The sequence below is a fragment of the Micropterus salmoides genome, unplaced genomic scaffold (assembly GCF_014851395.1).
Source record: "Micropterus salmoides isolate LMB-PRFRI ecotype aquatic unplaced genomic scaffold, ASM1485139v1 Ms_hic_scaffold_2, whole genome shotgun sequence".
NCBI lineage: Eukaryota > Metazoa > Chordata > Actinopteri > Centrarchiformes > Centrarchidae > Micropterus > Micropterus salmoides.
The window spans coordinates 20,567,920-20,579,340 of NW_024041150.1; the positions used below are offsets into that span (position 1 = coordinate 20,567,920).

Consider the following 11,421-nt stretch of genomic DNA (forward strand, 5'->3'; position numbering starts at 1 on the left):
GAGGGAGGGATGGAAAGAGAGATGGGGATGGAGGGAAAGAGAGAAAAAGAGGAGAGTGCCGACACTCTCAGCATGCTAATGTTGCGAGGCTCTACCCCCTCCTCTGATTCCATCCCTCCCTCCCGCCCTCCATCCATCTCTTTGTCTCTCCATCTTTCCTCTATCTCACATCCTCTGCGTTTCACAGGTGCAGCACTAGAGAGAGGGAAAGATGGACAGAAAGGTAGAGAGGTGGAGAGATGAGAGGAAAAGAGGGATGAACCACAGGATGGAGTAATGTTATCTCTAGCTTTCTCTGCCATCCCTCCATCCTCTTCAAGCTCCCCACAATGCTCAAAACAAAGCATGCAACCGAAAAAAAGACGTACGGTGTGTGTGCGGGGGGGGGGATGAAAATATAGGAAGAGGGAGGGTCAGTTTTTCCAGCCCTTCAACAATGGAGGGATGATCTCTGCTTATCCTCTAATCACAACCCTTCTTTTTTCCTCTCCTCCATCATGTCTGTTATCTCTCGCTCCCCGCAACCCCTCTTTTTCCTCATCTGGTGAGAGAAAGGGTAGCCTTTTCCTCTCGCCGGCCTCCCTTTTTTGTCACCTCTCCATCTGTTTGTCCTTCCAGCCCTCTCCTCATCCCCCTCTCCTCTCCAGAGAAGGGATTCTGCTGTATGGCGCTGATCTCTTTCCTCTTTTCCCTCTCTTTTGCATCCCAATTCCTCCTCTTTTTTTTCTTTCAATCAGCCCCTCTCCTCGTTTGTCGCAAAATACCAAAATTTAACCTGAAAAAGAAGGTTAGTCTGTTTCTTTAAGATATCATTCAAAACAGAAATTGAATCCCTCCCAAGGTGAATAGTTAACAAAACGCATGAAATAAGTGTTTCTTAACAGAATATGGTCGGGAATAATGTATACTAGATGTTATCAATCAAAAAATACTATCTGTTACAATTTTAACTCATCTTCTAACAATTATTATTATTATTTAACCAGATTAGCATTGTTCATGGAAGGAGGACAGGGAATTAGCATGCATACAAACTGGTGGACAATAAATAGCATGTGCAATGTGGCCACATAGACAAGATAGCAGCAGCTCTGTTAGAGATGTTATTTAGCCAACAATGTGAGGTATGAGTAATGTGTACTTTGCAGCACTGGAGGGCTCTCTTTTGGTACTTGCTACAGTACATACAGTACATTTAACATAAGTACAAACAGAATTAGCCACAGTTGTTTTCCCATTTGATCACTGTGGCACTGTAGACTACAGGGTTCATCAGCGGTGCAAGTTCTAGTTTCCTCGACAGTCCAGCAGCTTATTGCAGTAAGCGCTAAGCAAACACTGATACTGATATAGCAATTTATAGGTGGTGAACACAGGAAATGAGGAGCTTCTGCACGAGTAGATATGTAATTAATATTATCTAAGAGCCAACAGCGCCTCTGAGAGGTACAGCCTTGCTACTGCAAACCTTCAAACCTCCAAAATCTATGAGAACGATTGGACGAGCAGCCATTGTGTACTGAACTACAGCGACATTATTGGACAAAGTCCTCTGAAATGATGAAAGGATAAAAAATACTACATTAGTGTATACATATATATGTACATAAAACTTGCATGCTGAAGAGGTGTAGTTTCAAATCTGTTGTTTTTACAGCCAAACAGCCTGAAATTGGAAGTTTCTAGCTTTTCTAGCACCAGCGACTCCTGCGCTATAAGTGGTGTTACCATTTGTCATCAAAACAAATCCCGTGCATTCCTTGTAGATGTTGAGTAAGTGATTCTGACTTTGATGAATGAGGTTAGACCTACTAAAATATCCTGGCCTTGTGACCTTGTTATGTTGACCATCTGGTTATGTAACCCAGCAGTTTCAGTTACATTCTTACTGAACACTGTTGCAGCAAACTACCTGTCCCCTGCGAAGCTTTTAGCCAAGAAAACAGATATCTTATTGACTTTGATTAAAATCATATTTATTAACAAATACACAGTTTGTGCAAAATGCAAATTGCTGATATACATATTCATTACTGTATTTAACAAGAAAACATTTTAAAAGGAAAGAAATATTTAAGAAAGAGAAGGGATTATTTATCCTTTAGGTTTGCAGGTCACTTTTAGTTTCCAGATTCTCTTGATTTAGTAAATCACAGATTTTTTCACAAAACAAAGGTAGCTAAAGGGACTGTGCAGTGTACTTCACAAGTGTGTGTCTATGTGTGTGTGTGTGTGTGTGTGTGTGTGTGTGTGTGTGTGTGTGCTGGGGTTGTAGTTTTGCACCTGAAAGAGCTTGCGTTTCTGAATGGTCTTGTCCAATCCAGTCTGTGATCTCACTTTATGTATGCGTACCAACATAGTGTCTTTAAGTGTGTGACATGTATGTGTGCGTATGTATGTCACAACCCTGAGCTTGTTTGCCTTAGATCTGTCACGTGTGTTAAAAGTGTATGCAATCGGTGTGTGTGTGTGTGTGCATCTAAGGGTCCTGTGGATGTGTGTGTGTAGGAGTGTGAGTGTGTGTGGGCGAGGAGTGCCTTTCAACCAACATCTCCGTGTGCTTTAGATACTGGGCTGTCCTTCTCACCACAGACTCCCTGCGAATTGGATCTGGATCACCTGGACAGACAGACACACAGACAGAAAGACAAAGACATAGAAAGATATATTCATTAATATTGTCCAGTAATGGCATTTGGGCCCCTTGTAGTGCTGCTGTGGAATCTATACGTGCCGTCGTAAGAAGGTTTGCAATATAATCTTTTTTATATCATTTGAAGTGTTCAGGAAAAAATACTCTGGGGCAGCAGTGGGATTTGAACCCACACCTCCAAAGAGACTGGAGCACCTTAGACTGCTCGGCCACACAGTGTAAGCAATTAAATGTCACTAAGGTAACCTCTAACCTCAAACCCCAAAGACACTTGGGCTTTAGTCCAGTGCCTTAGACTGAGAAGAACTGCATTTGAAAGTATGAAAGTATTTTCAATGAGAGGCGAAATGTCTTCATGAATCTAAAGAACGCTCAGTTTCCTCAGCACTTCTGGATGTAGACTGCACGACTGAAAGTATTTTCAGGAGTGAAACACTAATCAGAAATTGGAAAATGACAAGATCAAACAACATGCTTTAACATAAATCCACAATTAATCCTTTTACACAAGACACACGTCCTCTGAAAGCACACTTGCTGTAAAAATCCCTTGGCAGCGGTGGGATTTGAACCCACGCCTCCGTAGAGACTGGAGCCTTAATCCAGCGCCTTAGACCGCTCGGCCACGCTACCTCACAACTTTCCAGAATAGATCTCGACAAGGTGAAAAACCCCACAGACACTGGGAAGGCACAAAGGGACCATAGATAACCCGTTAGAGGGTTGTCACATGTTAGCATAGTAGCAGAAGACACACATACCTGTGTTAGTTAGTAGACAGCACACCAGAAGACACAGGGTTCATTCTTTGGTTGATTAATGCATGCATGTGTACATGTATGCTTGTATGTGCACCTGTATGTCACATCCACCTCCAACATGTACATAATAATAGCAATAATGGTAATAATAATTTTCTCCTGCATCCTTTGTACTCTGCTCATTGCACTATTGTCTCCATCTGTCTGTTTTGTTTACAGTGTGTATATATGTGTGTTCTCTATAATGTAGCCTGTGTTTGATTTTATTACTGTATTATTGTGTTATTGTATAAGTAAGCACATCGCGAGCAATGCACATTGTCATATTCCTCATATGTATACACATACCTGGCAATAATGCTGACTCTGAATGAATGAACAGCATCATCAACATCTACGATTTTATTGAATTACAGCTGAAAACTTTGATCCTGTCTGGACTTTATAGAATTTAGACTTTTCAGAATTGCATGAATGGACTAACATGCTGAAGCAATTCATTTGGCACCTTCTGATGATTGTAGGTGCTTTAAGTTCGCCACGGCGTCCCCAGACTCTTTGACACCTGTCACATGTGCTCAGTGTGAACCTGCTCTCATCTGATAAGAGAACGGGGTGCTAATGGTGGACCTGCCAATTCTGGTGTTCTCTGTGAATGCCAACAGAGTCCTTATAGGCAAGTCATGCCACTTGGCAGCCATCTTGGCAACACCTCCGGGGAGCTATTTCGGACTAACAAGACCAGGCTCCTATCTGAACGAATGGGGAGAGAGACAGAACTGCAGTTTTACTGGTCACCGGGACATAAAAACTACATGACTGGACCCAGTCAATAAAATCTGATAAAAAAACGAAAAGGTTTGAAGACTTTGCCTCAAAATAAGGTTTAAAAAGCGTTTCTCCCGACCGGTTATACTTCCACTACGCATGTGTAGAGGACGTCTGGCCCTCATGTCACCCTCATGGAGTCTGTTTCTGACAGTTTGGTCAGAAACATGCACACCAGTAGCCCACTGGAGGTCATGTTGTCGGGCTCTGGCAATGCTTCTCCTCGTGTAAAGGAGCAGATAACGGTCCTGCTGCTGGGTTGATGCCCTTCTACAGCCATATCCAGCTTAACGACCAATCTCCTGGTATCTCCATCATGCTCTTCAGACTGTGCTGGGAGACACAGTAAACCTTCTTGCGACAGCACGTATAGATGTGCCATCCTGGAGGAGCTGGACTACCTGTGTAACCTGTATGGGCTGCAGGTACCGCCTCATGCTCCCAGTAGTGACAAGGACACCAGCGAAACACACATAAAACTAGAGAATAAGTCAGAAAGGATTAGGAGAGAGCAACTGTCTGTGGCCACCGCCTGCAGAACCATTCCCTATTTGGGTGTTATCTTGCTGTTACCTCTCCAGTTTCACAACAGATTATGCTTCCTAACTGGACAGATGGTTTAATTGACTTGATGTTACACTGTGATGAGTAAGTGTTCCCTTATTTGATTTTTTTCAGCAGTATATAATTCTTTACTTTCTGTCTTTCAGAGAGTGAAAAGCTTCCCTGGCAGCGGTGGGAATTAATACTTTCACCCAAGACACACATCCTCTGAAAGCACACGTGGCAGTGGTGGGATTTGAACCCACACCTCCGAAGAGACTGGAGCCTTGATCCAACGCCTTAGACCTCTCAGCCACGCTACCTCACAATGAACAGGACTTGTGTGTTTTTTTATTAATGGGGTCATTTTAGCAAGCACAGTGTGTGGGTGTTTATCTGTTGTTTGTGTGTGGGGCACCGCTCCTTTTTACATTGTAAAATTTGACGTGCTTTCAAATAAAAGATTTTTAAAAACAACTAACTGCATAAAACAGCACCTTAAATTACATAATCCCTCTCTGCTAACTGTGGTGTCTTTTATAATATGTTGTTGAAAATTGTGGCGTCTCTTAAATTGTGTTGTATCGTATCCAAATTCAATGTTTAGCTGTGTTAACTTGTACTGTGATGACCTGACGGGGGACTACAGATGTAAAATAGCCTTTGGGCTAATTCTGGCATATTTACATTGCTGAAAAGATGTCCCTTTTAAATAAATAAAAAAATTTAAACAACTATCAGACATCTCTTTGAGGAGGGTGGGTCAACTTAACTCTGCCAAAATATATATGAATCATGTAAATTATTAAATGGCAGAGCCACACGCTTTACCTTTGCTACAGCAGGACAGCCAATACTAAAACAAAATAGCAGTGTTGACTTTACATCGAGGGCACATGCTGACATCCCACGCATGCTCTGCTGTGCAGTGTCCATTTGCTCGCTTGAGTTAATGCGTGTATCAGCTGTGTACAACGCATTCATCAGTGAGGTAGCGTGTGAGTAGCACGTCAGAATATGTAGCGCAGATTAAATACGGTCAACGACACATAGTTAATTGCACAGTATAATTTGTGCTGATGCACTAGCTTGTTTTCACATGGAGCATGATCACGCAATTAGCAGATTTTGCAGCTGAGTGCATGGTCTGTCACTATAGCAACAAAGCTGGGTCAAGCTTCATGCAGAAATGTACATGAAAGAGTGCTTTCATGTAAAATACCATACCATGCATACTCAGATGCAAGATTGTGAATAACCTAAAGAGACCACACAGTTTTTGGGTGTTTTACCATGTCCCCCTCCCTTCTCCCCCGTTCCACCAACCCATCTTCCAAAACCCCTTTATACATCTTCTCACCCTGTACTCCAGTTATCAGTATATCCACCGCCGTCCGGTATCCATGAATGGCAGAACTGAATTCTCCCTCCTTCTCCCTCTCCATTGCAGCTGTTAGCTCAGTGGCAGCTTGGTTCAAGTATTCAGCGTTGCCTCCGTCCAGACTGGTTGGTGGCACTGAGAACAATTCTGAGTAGTCACTGGAGGGATTGGATCCATCTGAAACAGAGAGAAAAAGAGGAAGAAAATGATTTACTAGTAGAGAAATTAGAAAAATTACAGTTGTTCACAGTTAGCCAATTGTGTATATAGTAAGATTATGTTTGATTTCACATTTGTAACAATTAAAAAACTATGGTTTATAAAACTATCACTATTTATAACAAATCACTGGATAAAATGGGAAACCCTGTCTGGTTCCAGCTGCCTTGACTGGTTGTCTAATATGATGTTTTGGTTTTTGGGCTGTTGGTCAGACAAAACAAGCAATCTGCATCTTGGGCTCTGGGAAATTATAATCTACACTTCAGGATTTCTAACTTTTTATAGCTAAATAAATAATAAATTCATCAAGAATATAACCAGCTGTGGGATTCAAACCCACACTCCCTTTAGAGACTGGAGGGAAAGCGATTCTAATCTCTTTGTCAAATTCAGCAAATATCTCCTCACAATGTTTTGTGTGTCAGGTAATGTTATATGACTTGCCCACTGACATTCAGCTTAGTTTGTCAAGACGTGCTTTTGTTGTGATGTTGGCTTCAGTCTGCTAACCCACAACCTAGATAACGCTAGCTGCTAACACTTGCTAGCTGTGTCGTTGTTTGCTCTACATCATGGTATTGGATTTCTCCAGAACTACATACTCAATCTTTAATAAAGTGCCTTAGACCAAGCAGCCACACCATCCCATGACATGTGTATCATCTATCGTTATTTCCGAATTTCTTAATTCTGAAGAAAAGCATTTGATTCCAAAGATGAACTTGAAATCAATTGACAACATGCTGTTCACTTTAAGATCCAGCTTCTCAGAAAGTACACTACAGCTGGGGAAAAAAATTAAATAAAAACATCTTGGCAGCGGTGGGATTCGGACCCACGCCCCCAAAGAGACTGGAGTCTTAATCCAGCGCCTTAGACCGCTCTGCCACGCTACCACATGGAACACCACAATCATTATCAGACATCTCTTTGGGGAGGGTAGTTCAACTTAACTCTGCTACACCTGTCAGTCGGTGAAGTTCACAGTCCGGATGGTGTTCTTTGGGTTGTGAGCTTCAACCTTTTTACTCCAAACATAATGATGGTCATTACAGCCAGATACTTTAGTACCCGTTTCCTCCAATATCCCCACAAGGTCCGTCTGGGATTGATTTGGACTTTACGCACCAAAGTATGTTCATCTCTAAGAGACAGAACACAACTCCATCCTGAGCAGTATGACGGCTGCATTTACTTGTGTAAGATTGTTTCGAACCAGACTTGTGGCATTCCAGATTATTTTGTCTGAGGTCTTTTGCTGCTTTTCATTTTTCCATAATGACAAGCAGTGAGGCACTGACTTTAAAGGTAGGCCTTAAAATAAATCTAAAGCCAAGACGTTATTTTCTGGAATAACAGCTTTTCCAAGCTGTTTAAAGGCACTATCAACTTACCCGCGCGCGCGCGTGTGTGTGTATAAACTTCAGACGCACTTAAATGTGATACAGTGAATTGTAAATGAAATTCCAACATTTGTTTACAGGCAGATTGCCTGCAACCCACTCTACCTCCTGAGTGACAGACACCCAAAACTATAGTTTCTTAACATGAAATCTGTAGAGTGGTTAAAGGAAATAAGTTTTTATAACTTCCAACACAACTGTTTTTTTTTCCAAAATGGAACCTGATCAGAAATTATTGCTTGGAATTAAAAAAGAAATCAGAACTTTAAAAAAAAACAGAATCTGCACAAGCCACAAACATTTAGAGAAAATTAACAAAGCCAGGGAGGAATTAATTTAAGGCAGAGTTTTGAGTGGACTAAGAGCAGTGGTATTGTTTTCTATGTGTGCGTTCACATTTATTTTCACCTTCTTTATAGCAGGGATCAAAGACAGCCAAGTCATTATCAGACAGAGGAGGCGGACCTTCCTCCTTTGGGGATGGGACTTGCTCTTCTGTCACAGAGTCAAACAGTGAGTCAAATTCTTCCTGGGACTCTTGTGATTGGTGGTTTCTGGCTGGGGACTGTTCAGGAGACGGAACTGGAGGTGGAAACAGGGACCAAAAGTTAAACACAAGATTACGTACAAAAAAGAACAAACCTGTGTGCATTTTACCCGTCATACCTCTTTCCTCCAGCTCTGTATCGCTAAGTACTTCTTGTTCTTCTTCTTCTCTCGGAGACCCTCCCATCTCGCTGTAAGCCTCAGCCGCCACCTCTGGCTCTCCCACTTCTAAGCCCACGTTGGTGCCCAGGTCTTGGGGTAAGGTGGGAGCCTCCCTCCCTTCCTCCTCCTCTGCAGGTTCACAGTCTGAGGCTCTCCGCTTGGGGAGGGGAATGAGAGGGGGAGGCAGAGGCCCAGCAGAGGAAACAGGCGTGGGATCCAGAGGCCTTGTGACCTCACCGCCCTGAAAGAGGGTAGGGAGAAAGAGAGGAAAATGTGGTAGATGTAGGGAAACAGAAAGGTAGGATGGAAGGAGGTGTGGTGGAGAGCACTGCATAGAGGCTAAGTGAAAATTCCAGTCACATTATGACTTGGTCTGGCATATGTTTTTCTGTGTGCAGAAGTTCGTGGCTATTTCTCTTTCACTTCCTGTATGTGTGTGTGTGTGTGTGAGTGTGTCTTACTCTGAAGAAGTCCTTGAGCTGTGGGCTATTATAGAGAGCAGGTATGCTGGTGGTAAATAGAAGCATGGCCTCTGTGGCCTTCCTCCTCTCTTCTATCACAGCTTCATCAAACCTTCCTGAAACAGAGAAAGACAGATAACCAACATAATAATGACGGTTTGGATGATGATGATGATGTCATTTTTTTAGGTTGTAGTTTGCAGTGTTGTTAAGCAAAGATCCCATCAAGTCAGAATTAGTGAGGTTTTGGAACCACTGTCACTCTTTGTCAAAGCGATTTGCCTTTGTATATTCAACCGATGCAACAAGGCAGAAACTATATGCTGTCTTGAAACTCACTGTAAACGGTGACTATCCATTGGTAGACTATATGACACAACTGTGTTGTTCCCTTTGCAGTTATAAATCTGTAACCACAGAAAAATATTGTAACATGCCAGGGAGAAATGTCACAAGAATCATGACAAAATACAAAAAAAAAGTGCATCCTTACCAGAAATGACTGAAAGACACTCAACTAAAGCAAAAGAAGCTAAAAACCACATCCTAAAAATGACAGTTGAGTTGACAGTGTAAACATTTCTGTAGTGTATTATGAGCTTTTTCTGTGATTTATCTAGCCGCTGCCGCTGCAGCAACATAAAACCAACTCAGATAGTCAGTGATCGTAGCAACAGGGGATCATGTTGGAACTGGGTTTATCTAAATTATATCGCAATCTTTGCCTATTATACCAAAGACTTGTGCGCGGGGGAAAGGTGGAAACTCCTCCTGTCTTCTGAACAGGTTCTTGTGTGTGTAGGCCAACTCCCCATGGAGCTTCTTCAGCTCTGAGAACCTCCTCCACACGACCACCTCCTTCACATCTTCTGGATGACGCTTGGACACAAACTACAGAGGAGAAAGCACAGATCATTTCATTAACCACATGTTTGACATTAAGTGTCAGCTTTTTAGGCACCTTTGCACATATCAGAGGACAGCTATGTTGAAATTATGGGTGATATTGTTTTTTGAAATAGATGAACAGTATAAAGAAGTAAGACCATAGACTGTATATAAAAAGTAGGTAAAGTAAAGGTAAGGCGCAACAAGTCGTGAGTCAGTTCAGTTGTTCTGTGTAAATATGTTTATGTGTAAATATACATGAGGCTGATGAAGGCTTAGCTCTGGGAAGATGTCATCTCCTCTGAGTTTGTCTGCATGCCTGTCCACGGGGTATTAGTGTGGTCATGTGGGGCGCTGGAGCTCATGAACTGAATCACAAGTTCGCTCTGCTTCACTGGAGTGCTCAGTGTGCACCACTGCCTCGAATAAAAGGCCCATTGTGTATTTATCTATCTGTCTGACTCTGAGCTAGTTGCAGGGCCTTTGTCCTTTTATGACTGACTGACTTTGTGTTATAAACGAACAACAAAACAAAGTCACTTGCTTTTGATGGATGTAACTGACCAATTAATACAAGGCTACAACATACAAAACAAGTAATATTTTACGTACTTAAGAGAAATAACAATAGCAATGTGTAATAACAAAATATGTAGGCAAACCATGAGTAAGTTAGCTTAATAGAGAGTTATTAAGCATAATAACAACATTATGTTTCCATAGGTGACACTGTAGCAAAAGAGAGATAAAAGTGTGAACCAACCCTTGCTGTCACTTTGTACTCGGTGTGTCCCTTCTCGTGCGTGCGTGGGTCGGTAACGGTAAAAAAACGGTAATATTCATCTTTGGGTTTTCGTGACATGTCAGCTCTCGGTATCAACAAAAAGTGTTTCAGCGGCGCAAAAGACAACTGTCAAAGCTGTAGTATCTCTGTTGTGATTCTTCCGTCCCTCCTCTCCGCTCACTTCCTGGCTGGTGACGTGTGCAAATGCGTGACTACGTAATGTGCGTCAAGTTCATCGTCAAATTATTTGATTTTCTCCTTTTTTCATATACACATCTCTTTATTCTTAATGTCATTCTTTTTTGTAGCAGTTCTAATATATGTGTTCATATTTTATTCGCTGTCTGTAATAATATTCAACATTATTTTTTAATCTAATTAGCTTACTTGCAATACTCATAATGGCAATGCAATTACAAAATCAAATAAGAGATGTCAAAGAAGAGAGTCAAAAATATAGAATCCAAAAGCTTATAAAATGCTACATGAAATAGAGGTCTATGTCAGTACAGTGCATTTACCTCCTGAATGTACCTAAAACCCGTAACAATGGTTTAATTCAATTGGAAGTCAGTTGTAAAAAAAAATCAATGTAAAGACCATTGGAATACAGCAGGGGGCACTACAGGTCCATATTTCTTGCAGATAAACTAAGACGTGTCTCTTTGTCAAAAATGCTAAACTAAGAAAAGCAGATCTCTGCCTTAGCCTGTTTGAGACAATACAACAAAGAGAGCAATGCCAGACTTTTATGTGATGCCGTGGAAGTCTCCAGCTGTGCATTCATAA

The 11,421-nt window shown here is 41.8% G+C and overlaps 1 protein-coding gene and 2 non-coding genes across 4 annotated transcripts; all 3 read right to left on the reverse strand.

The window, feature by feature from the left end:
• Positions 1–1,956: 1,956 nt before the first annotated feature.
• Positions 1,957–10,815, reverse strand: snx15 (sorting nexin 15). 2 transcript variants are annotated; one of them, XM_038731250.1, is made up of 7 exons: positions 10,612–10,815; positions 9,695–9,851; positions 8,961–9,076; positions 8,458–8,740; positions 8,200–8,373; positions 6,146–6,343; positions 1,957–2,619 (listed from the first exon to the last, which is right to left on the reverse strand). In XM_038731250.1, the coding sequence occupies exons 1-7, from the start codon at positions 10,708–10,710 to the stop codon at positions 2,480–2,482; spliced, it is 1,167 nt and encodes a 388-aa protein (XP_038587178.1). In that variant the 5' UTR covers positions 10,711–10,815; the 3' UTR covers positions 1,957–2,479. The 2 variants fall into 2 exon arrangements, with proteins under 2 accessions (XP_038587178.1, XP_038587179.1); XM_038731251.1 differs by lacking the exons at positions 9,695–9,851; positions 10,612–10,815 and adding an exon at positions 9,300–9,673.
• Positions 3,205–3,286, reverse strand: trnal-aag. The gene has a single exon. It is a non-coding gene; the product is annotated as a tRNA-Leu (tRNA).
• Positions 7,203–7,284, reverse strand: trnal-aag. The gene has a single exon. It is a non-coding gene; the product is annotated as a tRNA-Leu (tRNA).
• Positions 10,816–11,421: the final 606 nt, after the last annotated feature.

Coding starts and splice junctions, on each gene's coding strand:
- snx15 (XM_038731250.1), bottom strand. CDS start 10,710: ATGTCACGAAAACCCAAAGATGAATATTACCGTTTTTTTACCGTTACC. Junction 9,852..10,611: donor AGTACAAAGTGACAGCAAGG/GTTGGTTCACAC, acceptor TCTCCTCTGTAG/TTTGTGTCCAAGCGTCATCC. Junction 8,741..8,960: donor AGCTCAAGGACTTCTTCAGA/GTAAGACACACT, acceptor ACCCTCTTTCAG/GGCGGTGAGGTCACAAGGCC.